Source organism: Myzus persicae, unplaced genomic scaffold, assembly GCF_001856785.1.
Source record: "Myzus persicae strain clone G006 unplaced genomic scaffold, MPER_G0061.0, whole genome shotgun sequence".
Lineage (NCBI taxonomy): Eukaryota > Metazoa > Arthropoda > Insecta > Hemiptera > Aphididae > Myzus > Myzus persicae.
In genome coordinates, this window is record NW_019100470.1 from 39,580 (window position 1) to 62,482 (window position 22,903).

At 29.7% G+C, this 22,903-nt stretch overlaps 2 protein-coding genes across 2 annotated transcripts in view; both read left to right on the forward strand.

The window, feature by feature from the left end:
* The first annotated feature begins 17,657 nt into the window (after positions 1-17,657).
* On the forward strand, positions 17,658-20,230 carry LOC111041379 (vacuolar protein sorting-associated protein 29). The gene is made up of 4 exons (XM_022325683.1): positions 17,658-17,836; positions 17,951-18,145; positions 18,211-18,446; positions 19,835-20,230. Exons 1-4 carry the CDS (start codon positions 17,834-17,836, stop codon positions 19,950-19,952), a joined length of 552 nt encoding a protein of 183 aa, XP_022181375.1. The 5' UTR covers positions 17,658-17,833; the 3' UTR covers positions 19,953-20,230.
* Positions 20,231-20,952: 722 nt separating this feature from the next.
* LOC111041229 (transient-receptor-potential-like protein) overlaps positions 20,953-22,903 on the forward strand; it is a 48,598-nt gene continuing 46,647 nt past the window's right edge. The window contains exon 1 of the mRNA XM_022325478.1: positions 20,953-21,701. Coding sequence (XP_022181170.1) covers positions 21,598-21,701 — 104 coding nt within the window. The 5' untranslated portion in view covers positions 20,953-21,597. The remainder of the gene's footprint in view (positions 21,702-22,903) is intronic.

The window sequence follows — 22,903 nt, forward strand, 5'->3', positions numbered from 1 at the left end:
GCTGTAGAAGTTCCAAATAAAAGTATTACATTAAGATCTGCGGCAACTGCGCAGTCACTGGGAACTGGTCAGGGTTTTTTTAAGTGAACTTGTACCAAAACATGTGGTACGAAGCGATATGTTTGTAGAAAAAAAAAGTATTCTGCAACTCTAAATGCCATAATAGCCTTACATGAACAAATATAAATAAATAATATAACTATAATTAATTCAGTAAAATAAAATATTTTAATATATAGGTACTTTAAATTTTAATGTATTTTATACTTTAACGGATATCAAACTGAAATTGTATATAATAACTAGATATTCTATGAAATAACTAGTAAAAGTACAATTTGCATGTATTGTTTCATACTTTAACTAACATTCGTAGGTAATTCATGAACTACCTAGTTATTTCATAAAATAACGGAATTCAACACTTTAACTGTAACATATATATTAAACTAGATAGCCGACTGTATAGAGCAGGGATGGCAAACCTTTTGAACACTGCGTGCCCAAAATTAGTAATAACCTTTTTATTTTTTTTAGAGCGTGCCATGAAAAAAAATATTAAAAATATAATATTTTGTTATACTATAATTTGATTGTATAATTAATGTATCAGTATAAAAAGGTTAGTTTAGGCTATTTTAATTTATAGGTCCTATAATATTATATATTATATACCTAATATATAAAAGTAAAAATTTTCGCGTGCCCACAAAATCTTTTCGCGTGTCATGGATTTGCCACCCCTGGTATAGAGTATGCATACAAATATGACGCCTAGTTGTCATATGCAGGTCTAGCAATGCTTACAAAATATGGATGTTATCAATTCTTTTCATATCGATTAATCAAAATTCGGTACTGGTCTAGTAGACCCCCGCCAAGAAAATAATCCCCTCGCCACTCAGGTTTAGTTGACGCCCGCCACTAAAATATTTCGTGTTTTCGATATTCTATTCAACAATCAATAATTTAATATTTAATTATAAAAAATATTCATATCAATATAAATTCATAAAAAAGTAAGAAAATAATTTAAATAATTTATCATACATTGATACATTCATTCGGCATTTATAAATAAATCGCAAAAAAATTATACACATCAGCTAATACATATAATAATGCAGAAAATAATACACTGGTGTCCATTTACTTTTCATACTCTCTCAACTCAAATATTTTTATTCAAAAAAAAATTGGTAAATTAAATATTTTTTAACATTTTTAATTAGTTTCTTTTTCTTCTTTAAATCCGTTATTTTCAGTTATCTTCTTAACTCGTCGTAATCGTGATAACTTTTCAAGTCAGCAATCTAGTTACCAAAAACGAACGAAACGAGAAAAAAAGAACCAATTATTAAGAAACAACGTGGTGCTTTTGCAATATTCTTTATAAAACAGAAAAAAAAATTAAATACGATTATGAGGAACAGGAATCTATTCTAACGGAAATCCAGAATTATATTTCGGATAATATTATGGATTATCATCGAACAATAAAATAAAATAAAAAAGGTGAACAATTATAGTTGATTCACAACAACTTGTTTTTATATTTTAATATTTCTTAATGTAAACATAAAGTATATAATTCAGAAATATTATAAATATGAATATAAACATAACTTAAGATCATTACATTAACTATAATTACTTTAATAACCAAGAAAAAAAAATGAAGGTTTTATTCTTCCCCATCATAGATGTATCTTTTTTTCAAACCATTGTGAACGAAAAAGTTATTAGTTATATTCAAATATTTTTCTTGGACCAGTAAAATAGTGAATCCTTATCAGCTGAAACTTTCAATACATTTATGATCCATGATGGGTATTAAAAAAACCTTAACAATGTAATTTGAATCAAGTTAAAATATTTATTACACAAATTTAATTTTTATCCTGGCTTAAAAAAAATTTACTAATCATTTACTAAATTGATAAAAAAACTTTTAAAATCTTGAGGCAAAACTTTATTCGCACAATACATGTCTACAGGATCATCAGTTAAATGTCCTGAAAAAAAATATTTTTGGATTTATTGATTATGTACATTAGATTGTCCTAAAACAAACTCGTAGAAGTCGAGTGCAAAGGTATACAAAGATACATTTTTGAGCTAAGCAAAACATTTTCAACATTTAATTATTTTTACAATGAAAAATAGACGATTTCAAGTATCATACATTAAAAAATAATAGTTAAATTTTACAATTTTGATAAATCTAACCAATACTTACCGAATACTACAGAAAATTTTTATCAAAATAAATTAAAAATACACAAATTAAATCAAAAATATATGATGCCCAACACAGTATATAAAAACTAACTCAGACTCGCTTTAATGTCCCTGGGATAACTTGTTCTTATTACGCAATTTATCTACTCGAGATAGGCACGATAGTGAGTTTATGCTCTCTTATAATGATGAACTACCAGAAATGTATGTTTCTAATTATCTAAAAAAAGATTTTCATTAAAAGACTAGTAGAACGAAAATGTATACTTGGCAGTTTAAGCCATTATTATAATACAGAAATGATATAAAATATCGTCTTCACACTGATAACTGACATATTTTAAGAAACTTGTTAAGAAATTATTTAAAATTCAGTCATTACAAGACAAACTGTCATTGTATATCTTGAATTTGATTAAACTAATATTATACAAACAAAAAACATTTTTGGATTCAATCTGTAAAGGTATATGGTATTATATTTTTGTGAGTTAGATTATTTACCACTACAAATTTAACTAAACAAACGATAGTACTTAAAAAATACTTCAATATTTAACATAAATTCCTGGACTTTTGAATATTTTCGGGAATAATCTACGAAAGATCCTCAATTATTTCATTAGCTTAATAAAAAATAAGCAACTTTTTAATTGTTTGAGGCTTCACCTCCTAATGGGTACCTACCTAAGCATCTCACTTTAGATAGCCTGGGCAAGTTACTTATAATTTTTTACTGATTTAATTTATATTGATAGAAAATATTTTAAAAAGCTTAAAGTTAACAGTTATCCTAATTTTATTTTAAACTTATTTAAGTTAAAAGTTATTTGAAAACTTAGAGTCAACTTAAGTTAAGTTAAATATTTATTTTTTAATATATAAGAAGCTAGTTATATGGTTTAAAACAATAAAAAGTAAATGTTTATGCAATACATTTCATCAATAATAAGTATATTATATTTATTATTTAATTATTTATAAACGACCGAAATTGGATTTGATTACAATTAACTCGTTATTTATTAAGTTTATATCAATAAAAATCAGTAAGTTCAAAATTAAGTTAATGAAAATGAAATTTTAAAAAGTTATAATCAACTTAACTTTAACTTTCTAACTCGTTTGTGCCCTGCAGGCTTGCATTTTAGAATACTTTTAAGAAATAAAAACCATAAGACTAAAACTTTTTACAAAATACAAATATTTACTTACTTGGATTGTCTGGAAAAAAATATCAGAAAAAAGTTATAATACATTTTTGAAGTATCAGAAAAAAATTATAATACATTTTTGAAGTATCCAATTTTTATCAATTTTAACATGACTGTCTATGGAGACAGAAAAAAGTCATCCAAAAGAATATTCAACAATGTTACACAAAACATGACACTCTATCCTCGAAAATTAATATAATAGTCCCATGTGATAACTTGTTCTTGTTATGTCATTTAAGTGAGCTGGAATAATGTATGAGCTTACTGAATAATCGCTACTCTCACTTAATGATGAGCCACTAGTGATATTCTTCAAGGAATGTCTCCGGAAATCAGGAATAATCCTGAAGTATTACTGTACCTCTCGGAAAAATCTCTTCAAAACAAAAAACTTATTCGCTTTAAAACAATTATCATTGTTTGGGCCCCGTCAACTACCATAGTGCTCCGGGTATTTTGAACTAGAATTGTTAGACCGGTTCCACTCCACGTACGCGCAACAGTCTGTGCTAGTCAACGGCCTCAGTCGCCGTTCGCGACAGTCTACATTTCAGTAATGTTCAATGTAGTTACATTCGCCGCTGCATCACACAGCGTATGATATACTCCACTTTTCATCAAGTGTCATGTGGTCGTTTTCTTTTTTTTCAATCCCCGTTGGCTTAAGTTTACAATTAGGTACATCGGAAAGCAATATAATGCCATTCAAGTATTCAACCACATGTTCTAACCATATCGAAATGGTATTCGTATGTCTATACTATACCAGGGCTCCCTAGTGAAGCGTTAAAAATGATTACCTTAAAAGTAATGTTTGCTAAGAGACCAGTAATTTGTAGTTCAATGCTAGATGAAGTTGCTATTCGTCAACATCTTGAGTTTGATGGACAAAATTACAATGAGAGAGTAGATTTTAGAACATTTGTAGAGTAGGTACGATAGTTTGGAATTGGTAAATAATGTTAAGTATTTATTTCGTAGGTATCTAAAAATGAAAATTGGGTTTTAAATGTTTCGTATTTAAATGCTTCTTCAACTTTTGCTCAAAAAGCTGAACTTACAAAGCATGCATTAAACCTATTGAAACAAACTTGAGTTTCTATTGTTATCGTAACGTTTGATGGTTGCCTTAAAAATTTAATGATGACACGTCAACTAGGCGGTGATAAAAAATAAATTAAAAGTTACACTTGATAATATTTCTGAACTCTTATAGATCCAGCTGATATAGACAAGCTTGTGTGGAATGCTTAGAGAGAATCGAAAATGTATTCACAGTTCGAAGGCAGTAGTCCATTAACTGATCGTTTAACTCTATTAATAGAATCAATTTCATTTATGTGCATTAGGCTTTCAGTAAACAATAGTTTAAGCCGTTTAAGGTCAAAAAATGAAACCTCAATCTTTAAGAATGTACTTTAAAAAATTGACACTATTTAAAAAGGGCATGGGAATTTTATGTTTATATTAATTTTTCAATTATTTGTGTATTTTTTCAGGAAGTTATATACAGTCTAGGAAGTTGTGAAGTTGCTAAAATGGAGGAGTGAAGATATTCTAGCTGCATTGTTTTTATTAGTTATTATAATTTATAAATCAGCATCGTAACTATGTATTACAACTTCTTTGACTAAAACGAAAACAAACAATTAAGTTTATTGATTTTTTGATTAAACAATCATTTGTAACACATATTTAGATATTTTAAGCCTTGAGGTTTGAAGAATACATTATAAATGTAAAATTATTAATCAGTGTCCGATGTTTTCTCCATCAACAGATTAATCTGAATTGTTTGGTACTTAGCTGAATACTCAAAAGCCATAAATAATGTCGAAACTGATTTTTGAATTACGGTGATTATAATTATGGTTCAATAAGTAAATTATAAACGGATAAGTCAACTAGACTATTTGAAAAATGTATATATGAAATGGTGGAACTGTCATTTGTGTGTTGTGTCTATGGTTTTTACTTCACTTTTTAGAAAAAAAGGCACATCTATATAATTCCTACATACGGTCGTTGTTATCAATATCGTATGCGTATGTATTATCACAATCACCTTAGTGATTACCTTTTATTTCTTATAATGATTTATTTTTTGTAATTTGAGTTAGGACTAACCTAGTCTTTGAGGTGCTCTCGTCTATTAAATCATTAAGTGTGTATGTGTAATACATTTTATACAGTCTACGATAGGTACCATTGTTCCTTAATATATTAAAAAGTTTATAAGATCCATCATCAAATGTCGAGTGACGACCGTGTTAAGGCTAACCAGATTTCGAGACAAACGTAGTAAGTAAATAAATTGAAATCTATTCATAAAAAGGCTAAATGGCATTTAATAGGATATCTAAAAATTGGTTTCTATATTAGTTTATAAACTTTTATAAAAAAGTTATTCTATTACAAATTTAGAATGTAATATTTTAAAATATAATATTTTTGTGATTCGGATCATATGCAATAACTTGTCTAATCAAATATATAAACAATATTTTAAAACAACTTGTACAAACACTATAAATATTCGGACTTTTGAATATTTCAGGGAACTTTCTATAAAACATCCCTTAGTATTTCATTTGCATCTCCAAAAACAAACCGGTCTTTAGTTTTCCATCTATATGCTAATCATAATGAAAAACTTTATAAGAAGAATATAAACAACCATAAAACAAACACCATTTACAAAAGAAAAAACTCATTACGTACTTTGTGCCACTGGAATAAAACAAAAATTGTAGTTTGGTATTAATATAATAAAATATTTTTTAATTTTCTGATTTACCTTTTTACCGAGACAGAAAAATTATATTAAATATAGTATTCAATTATGTATTACGCCCAACACATGACACCCTATCCTCGATAATTAATGTCCTCTGGGATAAACAGTTCTTGTTATGTAATTTATTTGAGCTGGACGAATCTATGAGAGGTAACTGAAAAATCGCGTGTGATAATGCGAGATATTACCAGATACCCATCTTAGTGTATACACTATATGAATAAGTTGTATAATTAACCAAAAAATTGAGTTAAAGGAAAAAAGCCAACAATCAAGAGGAATTATGCTCGGAGATAATTCCTACGTTTGAGAATTACATTTTCATAGATCAGAAATAAGTAGAACTTGGGAATGAAGTTTAGGTTTGTAAAAAGTCTGTGTAAGTAATAAAATAAAAAAGATTTTAATAACTGGAGGTAGTTTTATATACATTTTCATAAATATTATAGCTAGTAGCTCTTAGTGATGTCCTTAATCTCTAATCACCAAACATTTCCTTGGGCTGATCAGGTATAAGCATTCATACAATTGAATTTTCGCACATTGCCTACCAAGGTGGCTGAGTTGCACTTATAGCCGCTCATCGTCGTGTCCGCAATCAAAATATAAAAAAACATATTATTTATATAAAGTACTCATCAAGCGGGCCCTCAATCCACAGCAGATAGGCATAATATACTGCTCGCATTATCACCATCGAGTCTCATATAGAAATCGCATTTTTAACGGGCAACAAAGTGCACGGGATTATATACGGTTTTTAATATTTATAATTTGTTTTTTTATTATAGCATAAATACGATTGTGATATAGGGATATATCTCGCCCGACTTACAGCGAATCGAATGGATAACTTTTGAAATATTTACTAAGTAGGAACACGCTACTACAATATACCTCATAACCTCATATTATTCATTGAGAATATATTGTTATTTTTATAAGTGATAATTGTGGATCTGGTTTAAACGATAAACGATAAGCTTGGTGCTTTAAAAAAGGAAAATAGGTATTTATTTACATATAAGGGGATGGATATAGGCACATTGTCAAATTTTACTTTTCGGAACAATTCATATCTAAACATAACACATAATTAGACATACAAAATGTTCAAGTTGGTAGGTAGCTGGAAACACCCGGGCCGCCGTGTCATACAATATGTATATTATTTTCTAGAATAATCTATGAAACATTCCTAAGTATTTTTATAAGCCTCCCAAAAAATAAGCAACTTTTCAATTGCGTGGGACTATAACCCCGTAATGAATTTCTACATATTTTTTTCACTGTTGAAAACTTTTTAGGAATAAAAACCATAAGACAATAACCTTTTACAAAATAAAGCTATTTATACTTACGATAATAGTCTGGAATACAATAAAAATTGTAATCAGAATTAAATTGTAAAATATTTTATAATAATCTCGTTTTTATTAATTCTTACATTGCCGTTTATCATGACAGAAAAATGTCGTCAAAAAGAATACTGTATGATATGCAATGCCCAACACATGACACTCTGTCGTCGACAACTAGGTAGTATATTATGTTTGTGGAAACACCTGTTCTTGTTAATAAACCTGACTATTTTCTATATTCGTTTACCCCATCTGTCCGAGCGTTAAAAATCAACAATTTAAGTATAGAATAAAATAACACTCATTTATACTATTACGCACTATACTCTGCAATCAATGGTAACTATTTATAAATCGAAAAAAGTTGACTTGGAAATATTTTAGAAATTTCTTAAGAAAATATATCCTCAAGTATTAAATTGGCCACCCCGAAAATGTATAGATCTTTAGCTGTTAAGGATCGTAGTTATTCTACTTGGCGTTATAAATGTTAGCTTTTTAATGGATTTCCGAATACCTATACTCATTACAAAGAATATTTTTGTAAGAATAAAAACCCCTATAAAAATAGTATCTTTTTACAAATAAAACTAATTGTGTACCTCGAAAAGCTGAAATAAAATAACATTTCTTATTAATTTTAAATATTTTTTAAATTTAATTATTTTAATAAATGTCATCATAACTCTTAAGCGAGACAGATAATTGCCGTAAACAATAATTTTGAAGTATACTAAAATATATCAACTCTTAATGATAATCCTAACCTCTAAGATCGATCGCTGAAGTTTTTGTTATGATTGGTAGGTTTTTGAGTGTATAGTCAACTAACATATTATTGAATAATCGTTTTATAAACTATTGGTTTTAAGATATAATTTGTTTATTCGAGGCAATAAGCACGACACTTTAATGCATGCATTTAACTCATCTCCCAAGTAACCAATGGAAACCATTTATGTACAAAACAAATAATAATATACTTATTCATTCTAAGTATAACAATTATAATTTATAACCTTTAGCGTAAATTCTTATTTCAAATGTAGATCATTAGAGGATCCGCTATTAAAAATTTCAAGATCAAAAGGCTCTTAGTTTTTGAGAATAAGCGATGAGTGATTGAGTGAATAATATTTGACATAGAGCAATATTTGATTAAACCTGGACTTTTGAATATATTCGAGAATTTCCTATGAACCATCCCTACGTATTCCATTGGCCTCTACAAAAACAGACAGCTTTTTATTTGTACGGGATCGAAAATTGCGTTATTTTAACCTCGTACAAATTTGGTTAAAAAATGGTTAGCACTTCCCGACGATTTAATGCATTTCCACTAATGCGTCTCATAACAAATAACCTTATAAGAATAATATACTCAAGGATAATATAGACATCTTTTACAAAATAAAACTGTTAACGTACCTTCTTGATCTGGAATAAATTAAAAATTGTAGTTAGGTATAAATTTTGAAATATTTTCAAATATAACAGTTTTTATAAATCTTACCAATACTTATCGAGACAGATAAATGTACAAAATCATGTAATGCCCAAAACATGACAGTTCGGACTTGGCAATTAATTTATTATGTACCTATACGTATTATGTATTTATAAACGTAACAATTTCCACAGTCTTTCGAACGTTCGAAAAATATATTGGTCCTGACCTATAGTTAATACAAATCTAATTCGTCCATCATATAATTAATAAATATTAATTACCAGGTCCAGATAAAGCACTGATACAATTCATTTTAACCACAAATATTATAATAATATAATTAGGTGCATCAAACAAATGAACAAAAAACAATCCAACAAATATTTCAATTCAAATCATACTTTAAGCTTAAAAATAAATTTAATTACTTACACAGATATTCTGGAATCAACCAAAATTTTTTTTATATTAAATATATTTTTACCGTTGCGTTCTTTCTTTTTTTACTACTATAAATTATAGTAATGCAATTAATTATAGTCAGTAATTAATTGCATTACGCTACAAGTAACATTGTTCACATTAGAACATAAACCTGTGTTTTTAAATTGTTTATACGTTAGACTACAGAAGTAACTACTTGAGTGAAATTTCGTTTAAAATTTTTGATCCTTAGCCTAACAGTTGAACATTTTATAAATATTTAACTACAAAGTACAAAATGATAAATATGTTACAGTTAAGGCCCGAAATCCGTCAAAACTAGTTTCCACGAATCCCTTTGGTCACTTCTGGTTTCAACTAGTTAAAACTAGAATTAACTAAGACCATCGCCGTCAAAACTAGTTTTAATTTATTTTTGTTTAGTTAGAACTAGTTGAGTCTAAAATACATTAAAATACATTTGTGAAAACTAGAATTATCTAGTGAAAATCCGTAATGTTTGTATTGATAAGTTAAACTAGTTTTAACTAAGGAAAAATAGAAATAAGTACATATTAGATTTGCGACTGCATGTCTATCAAATCGATTTGACATCTACTATTAAGTTCAGTGTGCAAAATTGGTTTCGAAACAAGTCCTTTCTTTTCGAGCTTTTTCTTTTTCTGGCAAGTTTCACAGAGAGACAAATAAATATTAATCATGTCCGTGGTGATGATGACTGGTCAAAGTAATCTTAATTTATTTGATATTCAGCGGGTCGAATTTATCGAGCAATATTTATAGATCGTCTGTAGTCGCGTCCGTTTTATGTAGAACAAGTTCGAATAGGTATTTGCATTCTAGTTAAAACTATTTTTCACTGACTTATTTAAACCAGCTGTTAATTCTAGTTTTAACTAGTTAAAACCAGAAATGACTAAAGGGATTTGTGGATACTAGTTTTGACTGTTGTCGGGTTTTAACTGTAATATATACATTTTCAATTTGATGAATTTTGTAAAAAATTGAACTTTAGATGAATATACAATAAAATCGTACCCATGATTTTTAATATTTTTCAACTGATATTGTAACAATATATGAAGAGATTTGTAGCTTTTTAACCTAACAAATAAAATGTTACTCTATCATTTATTTAAAACAAAAACTAAAAAAAAAGAAAATTACAAATGTGTGTAAAATGAATCAAAACATTTTGTAAATTGAGTTACAACAAAGTAAGAAAATCGCTACATGAGAAATCGAGTGAATATCCAATGTTGTAGGAATTTCAACTTCAAACTCTCATAAAGATTTGATTTGACTATCCGGAGGAAATTTATTTTCTACAGATAAAGTAGACGAACTTATAAGGAATCTTATATTATATTTTAAAATCTTAAATATAAAAAGAAAAATATTTGTGAATTTCTATCTCAAAATAATTTCCAAATTTTCGTGACTCGTACGACTTTTGTCAAAATTCCAAATCCAAACACTTATAGAAAATGATCTTGGATTTAAGCTCAACCTTTTTTTTAATTTCGACCAGCAACAACTTACGAGGAACCTAGTATTACATTCATATAAGTTTTTTGACAAAGCATTATCATTTTTATTGACATTCGTTTAAAAGAAACTATAATAATAATCGAACATTTCATTTGCCTATAAATAATTCAACACTATTCAAAATATTTTTTTTTGAAATTTGTATGGCATACAAAAAACGAGGTTATACAAATTCAGTCAAACTTGATCGCTGTCTTACTATGTCAATGACTATTATGGCTGAGTACCCGAATAGTTATTTTGTATCAAGTATCCAATATAAACAACAACAATTGGAACATCATTCTAATACCATATTCTTATTTTACAATTAACCATGTTATGTTTGACATCGAATATACACAAATATAGAGACTACGTATTTATAATCAATTTTAATTTGGATACACAGTAAAATATATACATACCAAAAAGTGCGACCGTGAATTTTTGTACATAGTCTGTAAAAATACAATATTGTGATGGTTTCTAATTGTTTTTAGAGTATCTCGTATCTATATCCTACTTCAAATAGTTCTGTATCACTTAAGGAACATTTTATAGATTCTATACAGTATCCATCAGGTAAAACATTTTAACTTAATGTCAACGTTTATTCGTATCTTACGTATACTGACTCAATATAAATACATGCGAATAAAATGTAAGTTTAAAAAAAAAAGGTTAGATTCTCTAAAAAATGTCAACTGTCAAAATATGTCTTCGGGGCACACATCCCTGGCTATAAGGTGTCTTATTTGTACATTATTATTTTTTGATAACCATGATCGTGGATCGGAAGTTCTGCACATAAACATTGCTGTGTATTATATTATAAATAATTTTACTGGAAGGTTCTATGCGCAAATAGATTCTGAGCAATGACGGTCTAACCCAGCCGGTCTCATTGAATTCCTAGATATAAGATTCTTCATATTTTTCTTAATTCATAACTTTGTAATAGTAAACGCCATTATTTGACAAATGTTTTTTTTAAGTCACTACTCACCTCCTTCAACTAAAAAAAAAAAATATTGTTATAAATAAAAAAATGTTTTGCTGGTCCACGGTTTTAAACAATCTTACCAATACTTTTTACCCAAACAAAAAAATGTAGTCAACAACAAATTAAAAAAATTAAAAATTAAAAAATACTCAAAATTATGATGCAAAACACATAACACTTCAGACTTTATTTATACATTTACAAATTTTTTGCCCTTGGATAAAGTGTTCTCTTTATGCTATTTACTTGAGCTGGAAAAAAACTATGAGGTAACTGAGTAACCTCTCTCTCACTTAATGACGTGCCCCAACGAATATTTACCAAGGAATGTTCTAACCCACTGATGTTCAATTAACGCTAAGGCCGATCCCAATCCCGTTTACTTGAACGCTGCTTTAATCTGAAGGTAACTTAAGTCTGAGCTAATACCATTTACATCAATAATTTTTTTGTTTTTATTTAATATGAAGCTTTCCAAAGAAACAACAAAAATTGTAGCAACATTCTATTGCCATATTTTTATTTAACGTACTGACGTGCTCTATTTGAATTTTAATATGTAATATATTCACTACATTATTACTTTTAAAGTATTTATAGTCAACTTCAATTTTTAATACACACTAAATAGTAATAATACATACTCTAAGGTGTATCGTTGTATATCCTTTCAAATTCTGTAAAAATAAAGATTAACTACATTGTGACAATTTTCGATTTTTATTCTGGTTTATCTGCATTGTGCATCGTTATATATAGGTTAGTCATTTTATAGGTTAAATATTTGTTTTAAAAAAAATTCTGAAAAAAATGTTTATTTGGGTGGGCGGAGGTTAGGTTTGGCCTTGGTAAGAATTGAATCGCCTCTTTTCACAAAATTTATTTTACTATTATGTAGTTATTCTTATGTATCATTATTCTCTGTTATTTAATGATATTTAATGTTTTCCATATTTGTACATAAAATAACTATTAAAAAAACTTTATTTATATATTTTTTTTGGTTTTTTTGGTTACAGAAAATTCATTACTTGTGGGCAAAATTGTGTTCAAAATTTGATCCTTAGCTATACAATTTGAACATTTTACAAATATTTAACTACAAAATAATTTGGACATTTTCAATATGAAACATTTTGTCAAAATTTTAACTTTATTAAATGTTTATAAAACAAAATCGTACATATGTATTTTTAATATTTTTCAAGTGATGTTGAAACAATATATCAGGAGTTCAGCTGTATTACATTGTCGAGCGTTTTGACAAAACAAGTACAATTTTATTGACATTTATAAAAAACAATAAAAAACTTTAAAATTGAAAATGTCTAAAAACAGCTCAAAACGAGTCAAAATATTTTGAAAATGTATAGAGTATATAAGTTAATATGATAATCATACGGTGTAAATTTCGAGTATCTGCAGTTAAACGTTAATTATGCCTATAATTTATTTGATATATTTGATATGTATATATATATAACGGATAGGGCTAATAATACAGTAAAATTACACGATACAATAAATAAATTATGTAATAATTTAAAATTATTAAAAACATGTAATGATATATTTCTCGTACCTAACTACATACGGTCTTATAAAGTATTTGAATACTATTTTAAATACTTTTTGAAACAATTATTCGAATACTTATCCAAAATATTTTTTTTTTTATTATTTATTCATTAAAAAAAAACATTTTTAACTCGAAAATAGTTTATATTTGTGACAAAACAAATTTTTCTGCAAAAAATCGTGCACTTTATGTGTTATAAACAATAGGTTTTCTCTTTGAATGAAATATGATTGACCCGCGTTAATTTCCAACCACAATATCGAAAAACAGGAAAAACATACACTATTATGATTCGAATACTTTTCCGAATATTCGAATATGTATTCAGTATATATTTTTTAAGTGTATTCGGAATACCTTAATACTCATTTATTCGAATAAATATGTAAGTATTCCGGGTACAAAAGAAAAATATTCTTTACAATAAGAATGCTATTAGCGCATCATACTATATTATCATACTTATCATCACTCATCTATCCCAGTCACCTCTCATTGATTGTCATGTGAGTCATTATATTATTATTTTAACTGTTAGAGTTATCGTTGTTCTTTGTTCACCGATATTTTTTTATATGTACTCTCTTTGTCGACTGTGTTGTCATTATCTGTTTATTGTATTTGCTATAATTATTTTATGCGGCCAACGCCTTATTATTATTATTATTATTTGTATTATTATAATTGCTATCATTATAATTGGCGTTACATTGTCTGCCAGCAGCGACCGCCCTGTATGTCGCTCTCGCTAACTTTTTGGTCCGCTATTAAAGCGACCCTAATATTGTAACTTGTTTAACTAATAAAGCTATTTTTATTACATAATATGTGTAACCCACTAATAAAGCGAGCACATAAATTTGTTATGATTATTGTATTAGAGATCAAGCAAATAAGTCCGATTTGTCACTAACACTGGATTCGTAAGTTTTGAATTATTATTTCTAATATTATTATCGCCATCAAACTTGCCAGCTGTCGATTTTCAACGTCGGTGCCGTAAGTAGTCATCGTGTAAGTCCGCCTAGGTCGTCCAGTTCGACGTCTGCCTACTGCATCCAAGTCGTCGTCAGTCTTTCGTCATCTCAAAACGTCAGTAGTCTTGAGTTAGTCTTTAAGTACTGTCCCTGGTTTTTTGAGCTCTGTGGTCATTGCACCAGACCGAATCGACCACAGAGATCCCCCCCCCCCCAAATAACTGACTAACACCAATACACCATCCTAATTCTTTTGATAGGTCTCTCCCGTCCTCGTCGTTGTCTTCGTCTTAGCGTAGAATTGCCTACACGTGACATATCAGGCGAAGGCACATATAGTTGCCTACCCAGTGCAATAGTCGGTGTTAGTGGTGGCATTGGCCATAGTTGAAAACAGAAATTGTTCTCTTAAATTACCGAGTGCCGAGTGGTCCTTCCGGTAGCCCCTACTTAAGGCGCTTACAACTGCCTACATACAGTACATATTATTATCTATGATTAAAACTTTGAATTTCAAACATTTTAATATTTAGGTAGGTACCTATAATAAAATATATATTAGATATTAAATATAATTTATTTTATTAGGTTTGTTCTTTTTATATTATTATGAATATTTGAATAATTTTTGAATATTTTCCTATGGTAGTACTAATAATAACTAATAAGTACATAGGTTATTCACAAGGACTAAAGTAGCGCTAAGTGTTTTGACACATACACGATTTAAGACATTATCTTAAATCGCTTACACAATCTTAACAACTAGTGTATTCAGTTTATCAACCTATAGTTTTGAAATATGATTCATATAGGATTTATTTTTTAATGTATTATGACGTATCTTTCATAATTATGGGTCAATTATTAAAGAAGCTATTCAATTTTGAATTTTGTATTTTTTTTTTGTAAAATGCCATCAATGAATAATAATAATAATGTACGTTTGTGCTTCTGCAGTTATCCGCCAATACATTATTGTGCAATCTTAATAATCCAAATACTATCGAACTACCAATTCATTGTGTAGTAATAAAACGTGTGTTTGATCTTAATGTCATTTTATATTACATAGGTAAAATCACTTGATTCGTTTTTGAATAGCAATAAAATAAGAAAATCGCTACAAGAGAAATCGAGTGAATACCTAATGTTGTAAAAATTTCAAACGCTCATAAAAATTGAATTTTACGTTCCGGTGGAAATTTTTTTTTTTAATAAAGGTAGACAAATTTATAAGAAATCTTGTATTAAATTTTTAAATCTTAGATATAAAAAGAAAATTGTTTATGAATTTCTAACTAAATATAGTTTGCTAATTTTCGTGATTTTACGAATTTTGTCAAAATTCTAAGTTTAAACGCTCATATAAAATTATTGTGGATTGAAGCTCAACTTTTTTTTTAAAATTTGCACCAACCACAACTTACGAGGAACTTTGTATTACATTTACAAGTTTTTTAACCAAGTGAAAAATTTTTTATCGACATTAGTTTAAAAAAAACAAATAATAATCGAAAATTTCATATGCCTATAAACAGTTCAACACAAGTCAAAACATTTTGAACATTTTATGAAAGAAAATGCTAATACAGTAGAACTTCGATTAACCGTCACTCGATTAACCGTCACTCTCTGTTATCCGTCATCGGTCATCGCCGAAAAAAATAAATAATTAGGCGATTAGACGATTGTCAAATGCTACGCAAGTCTTACTTCTACGTCAAATACGTAATATTGCTGCTAAAAAAGCTAGAGAATCAAAAAACCAAACTAAAATTATAGATTTTTTTTTATAATATGTGTGGTATGTATGTTTATAATTTATATGTGTTATAATAATTAATTTATATGTTATATGTAAGTAATTTTTTTTTTAAAGTACACACACGTAAAAAATATAATAAATGTGTGTACATATTATATGTATGCAAGCGTTTTTTTTTGCAAAATTTCCGTTAACCGTCTATTCGATTAACCGTCATAGCCCCGGTCCCGACAGTGACGGTTGATCGAAGTTCTGCTGTACAAATATTCAGTGAAAATTTCATGTATTTAAGGTCATTTTTTTAGAGTAATACAAAAAACCAAATTCGATTTTTTTTAAACTGGTTTTGCGTAAAAATTTCAGTTTTTCTTAAATTGTTTATTTGTTTTTCCTGTTGCTTTTGAAAACTATTGGAAATTTTAAATTTTGACCTCCCGAATGCACCAACTAGATTCACTTTCCCACCAGAAAAGTTGCTGCTGGAGAAAATCGAAGCACTTTTACTGTAAGAAACCCTAATGACAGACACAAGAAAATAAATAACTATAAAAACACACATCATTGTAAAATCAATACATTCATCGCTTCGCTCAGAATCTTAAACTGTTAAAGTCAAATATAATAGTATGATAGCATAATACTCTAGTATAATAAACAGAAATTATAAACCTAGATACCTAGTTTCTAACTAAATATACCTAGTTCTAAATAATAGCTCAATCCAGCTTATAAAATGTATTTTTAATTAATGGTAGGTAGGTACTCAGAATAGAAGTAGTGTTGATTAGGTAAACAAAGTTTGCAATCGATGGAAATAGTTATTGCAAATTATTCAAACAAGTTTTTGTCGAGCGTACGACCATAGATTAATCTGTGGTACGACCATATTATCCAACACATAATAACATAATAACATATTAATATTATACATTATACAACTAACATCATAAATATGGATTGTGAATTATTAGTGATAGTGGCAAAAGTATAGACAAATTCGACCACGGTTCTGGTTACTAAAACTAAACAGGCCAAACGCTGGATCATGGAGTTTGCAATGTTTGCAAACGTTTGCAGCTTCTTTTAGCAAACACAGACCTATAAATTAATAGGTCTATGAGCAAACAGATCGTCCGAATTTCGCCGTTATCAAACGTTTACAACGTTTTCCGCTACAGAATTTCCTCATGGTCAGACAATCGTGATAGGTGTTTAAAAAAATTTTCCTCCATGAAATTTTAAGACAAGTTCTTCAATCTCGTTTTTCTCTCGTGCGCTTGATAAGTCATTCGTGATAACGGTGAACACTGCACACGAATCCGGTCGGTGATTGTTTTCATTTATCCAGGAATTTTGTTTTTCTTTGATGTTGATGCTGCTTTAACGAAATAATCTAGTCTATTTCGTCGAATCGTAGATTGGTGTTGTCCATTTCGAAATAATAGACGTTAGAACTGCTCGAAATGGTAAGACCAATTGGATGCACTTAGAATTTTTTACGTTTTCCGGATATTTTGTACTGAACACCCATAAACCAAAAATGTATACATTAAAACAATAACATTGGCTATTACTTTCAGTGTTCGGTGTTAGTGATTGGAGACATGCATGTGCCGTTCCGCAGCAGTGGACTACCGGCCCAATTTAAGAAGCTGTTGACTCCGGGTAAGATACAACACGTCTTGTGCACGGGCAACTTGTGCACAAAAGAGATGTACGAGTTCTTAAAGTCGATCGCCAATGATGTGCACATTGTGCGCGGTGATTTCGACGAGGTAACATATTAGAAAACTTTGTGCATCAACATTTTGTCATTTCTGATTCAATTTTATATTTTTAGAACCTCAATTATCCAGACCAAAAAGTAGTGAACGTCGGACAGTTTAAAGTGGGCTTATGCCACGGTCATCAAGTGATACCATGGGGCGATCCAGAATCTCTGGCACTACTCCAGAGGCAACTAGATGTAGACGTACTGGTGTTCGGTCACACTCACAAGTTTGATGCGTTCGAACTTGGAAATAAATTTTTCTTAAACCCAGGATCAGCTACTGGAGCTTTTAATCCATTAAACCCGTAAGACATATATACTTTTATACATACATTTAAAACGTGTTTTAGAAGGCACTAGAATAATTTTGTTTTGGATTTAATAAACATATTATCTTATAATTTTTACTCTACATATGAAATAATACAAAAACAGTCTATTTTGCAATATAATTAGTTCCCAATAAACTTTAGTACCTTGTTGTCTAAAAAAACAAAAAAAATTATAAAAGCCTTTTAAAGTTATAAATTACGATAACATAAATATAATAACAAAATCATTTTGGTACCTACCATTATTCATTTGAATGATAAATGTACATTTTTGTTTATAAAATATATCAGTTAATTATATATTAGTATAATCATCATAACTTTAAAGTATACATAAAGAGTCGAATCTATTTTTAGCTGTTGAGCTAGCACCCACTTTTCAATTAATCAATTTTTTTTCCTTATTCAAATCAACAGAAACCTTTAAAATAATTTATCAAAAAAAATTTTAGGAAAGATTTAAATTCATATATTTATTACTTATGAAAAATATTTTATATTTATTTATATATATACCTTATGAGTTATATTACAGTAAATGCGTGTGTGCTAAATTCCTGGTTTTGCGAAGGTATTTTAATACAAAGCACAATAATTATAATTTCTTGTACAATTTATGTAGAATATCTATAGACAATAAATATATATCTTAATATCAACAACTGTAATTAACGCTTGGACGACACATTGGGTAAATAAGGTGTACTCAACACATGTTTAAAAAACTATAACTACCATATTAAGAAAACATTTATTGAAATACCAAATGCCATATCATGTCTAATAAAAATAATTATTGATGTGTTGGTTTGTAATATAAAATAACTAATAAGTATAAAAATACAAGAGATTTTTTGTAAAAAAACATAAAGTACCATTTGATAGAAAATTGGTTGAGGTTTTTTCTAAAAGTCTTCCATCACGGGTCCTCAATCACCCCTACATTATAATTACTACTGATTTAGATTATTAAGCAGCAAGTATTCATTATAATAATATATTGTATTAATACTGTTCTATTTTGCTCAATTGCTTCACAGAATAATTATTCTTATAACAAGATGAGATGTTAACAAAATATTATATACCTTAAAAGGTCTGATATTGCTATTCATATTAAATAATATTTGATTTTATTCTGTAAAATTGTATGCTATTTGGTTATTAACCAAATATGATTTATATCTGGATTACTGTGTACTGGCAATTAGTGGTTTATCAATATTATTAATATGTAACTATATTAAAAACTATCTTATTCAGTATGATATAATATTCATGCTAATTATTATTTGTTGTGTTACAAAAAAATGTTATTTCAAGGCTAAACGTTATTTAATTATTTAATTTTTAATTTTTAGTGACATCATTCCCTCTTTTGTGGTAATGGATATTCAAAGTTCAACAGTGGTATCATATGTCTATAGGTTGGTTGACGATGAAGTAAAGATCGAAAAAATCCAATACACGAAAAAATAAACTAATATTTTGTACCAATAATTTTCACATAATATATTATTTTTATAATGGCTACAAATTGTTATCATCCATTTTATTACTCTTGTTTGTATTCTTATTTATTTATTGAAATTTTTATAAACTATATTATAATAAAGCTTTAAATTTTTTTTTAAACTTATATATTATATTATAAACATCCTCTTGTTGTTATACAGAGTTATATATTTCCACAATAACACTATTTTAGTTTGTACAATTGTGTGTAAATAGTAAATATAAAAATTGAATCCATAAAAGATGTATCTTGCTGATTCTCTCAGAATTTACTTTAAACTTCATACCCCAGGGTAACAATTGTGTTTCACCTTGTCCTTTAAAATTATATTTTTAGTTAATAACTGGTTTCGGAACAGAACGAGTTCCGAAAGCAATTATTGCACGGTCATTAATTGATTTGTTGGTTTTATATTATATTACGATGACGCCTAATGCAAGTGTTTTTGTTGAATTAAATTTAAAACAACAACGACTGTGATGCCCATATTGCCCATTACCTATGTCAAACTTGTATGTTGAAACAAAATATACAAACATTACAAACAATATTATACTTTTATGGATATTTTATGAATTTCCACTGTGGGTTGCTCATACAGAGGCAAAACGTTACCTACAAACTATATGGCTCTCCAAAAAAAAAAAAATAATGTGTTGGGCATCACGGATCCATAATAACGTAGTCTGAATGAAGAGCCTGGTCAATCTGCATAAATGCGCGAATGGGGGTCGATCGGGTCGTCCTCAGATTCAACCGGTGGCTAGGTGGAGGAATCACCGCACCGGGGTAAGGCGACTGCGTACCCAAAAAGCTTGACCCCGCACACCCCTTCTCAACACCACACAATATTATCATGATTGTCAACGACAGTAAAATACTTATTGTCGGTGCGACGGTGCACTATATTCATATGACACGTGACCAGTATTATAACATTATTATGTTGTCGTCGAATGGCGCTGAAAACGACGGTCGCCACCGGCAGCCGTCAAGTCCAATGCTGTCGCCGCCGCAGCACCGCGACTATATCCGTGCGGCGGACGATCGTGACGCCGCGCAAACGTCGGTCCGAGATCACCTTCGAAAACCCGGTCTAACCGGATAGATAATATAGATTACATTTTTGTTCGCGCGCATAATGTCATAACGTAGGTAGGTATAACGTACGAATGTTTTGTTTTTATTGATTTTCGGCGGCGGCGGGACAAACAGCGTCCAAGGACTACAGCTATCCGGCGGCTATCGCGGACGCAGCGACGGTGCAACAGGTTTCCGGTGCATGGTATAGTTTTCACCGGTGGACTCGGAACGCAATAGACAGAATAGTGTAAAATGTCCGCGGTTCACTGTGACTGAGCAGCTCCGTCGTCGCCGTGTCTCGTCTCCGGTGTTTCGTCGCACCGTCCGCTATCGGCCGAGCCGTCGTCGTTTTTCTTGCAATTCCGTTTCCCGCTCATCGACGCTACCCGCGGGACCGCCGACGATGACCGAGCTTTTCGGAAGCGCTGCCCATACGACTGCTGCCGTTCGTAATATTTAAGTGTGACCATGATCGTGGCGAACTAGTCGACGTTATAACGCAGCAGCAGCAGCAGTACCTCCAACATGAACCGAATGGGCAAAGACCGGAAGTCGGCGAAATCCCTTTCGCTGGAAGAGAAAAAGTACCTGTTGGCGGTACAGCGGGGAGACGTGGCCAACGTGCAGAGGTGAGTTTTTTAGCGTAAAACCGTTAAGAGAAAACTTCCAGGAAGTCCGTCGCGTCTTCTCGTCGACAGTATATTGTTATTTTATTGAACTGTTCAACTGTACAATGTTTCATCTCTCCCACCCCCGCATAAAGGGCAGCTGTTTATTCTATTTGATTTTTTATGTTCGGTGGGTATCAGGGGCGGCCCCAGAGACATGGTGGGGGGGAGCTATCTGACTGTCATAATTTTCAGGAAACTTTCGATATTATAATACGTTTTTTTTTGTAATTTTGTTTTTAAAAATAAATAATTTTTTTGAAATACTTATATTAGCTACTGGCCAACTGGTATTTCATAATTGTAAAACATAGATGGATTACCTATAGTTGGCTTATGTCATAGAACATAATATAAGGGACAATCAAACATTATGTTCCATGTTCTTAAGTGTACCTATCGGTGGGCGTCTCGACGACAAACGCGGCAATTATTAATTCGTTCTCGACGACAAAACCTTCAGCAACACAATAAAATCGCTATTTCTATCTGCGATTTACCAAATGACACCCGAACCAGGATCACTCGCGGCGTTTTATCTCTGAAAAATCACGTACGCCGGTTAAAATATGAAACAACGACTCACGCCCACACTGCATGTTTTCAAACGTATACAACTATGCAAGTCGTATGACATTGCAAAACTAGTTTTGTGTAATTTTTTATGAAGGGGTTTTTAAGAGAGTTATGTAAAATATTACAACAATATGATTGAAACAAAGATATCGTTCTTATAGGCGTATAGCTATAACCAAATTGTGCCACACAGCCAGTAGGTACACTGACATCATTAAATTATACATTTTTGCCAAATAATTTATTCTCACCTTCAAGGCTTCAAGTCAATAGGACATAGGTCATTGGTACGAATATTCACTCAAATATGTGTGCTAACTACACGAAATTGATGTTTGTTCGAATTTGCTATGTATTATATAACTGTATGCTTTTGTTATAAGACGGGAACGTCACATTCGGGTAATCGGATGTGACGTTCCCTTATTAACAAGCGAACGGCTGCTGTGGCCGAGGCATTGCACTTAAAATATTATATAAGAAAAGCAACAGTATCGCGTTCGCAAATTTTGATGTCATGTGTTAAAATATAAACGGTGAGATACAGATCGCACTACCGGGCAGTTTTCGATAAAAGTTATATCGAT

Bases quoted from the DNA above. Each gene is read 5' to 3' on its own strand.
- LOC111041379 (XM_022325683.1), top strand. The intron at 18,146-18,210 runs GTAACATATTAG...TTATATTTTTAG, and splicing joins TGCGCGGTGATTTCGACGAG to AACCTCAATTATCCAGACCA. The intron at 18,447-19,834 runs GTAAGACATATA...TTTAATTTTTAG, and splicing joins GCTTTTAATCCATTAAACCC to TGACATCATTCCCTCTTTTG.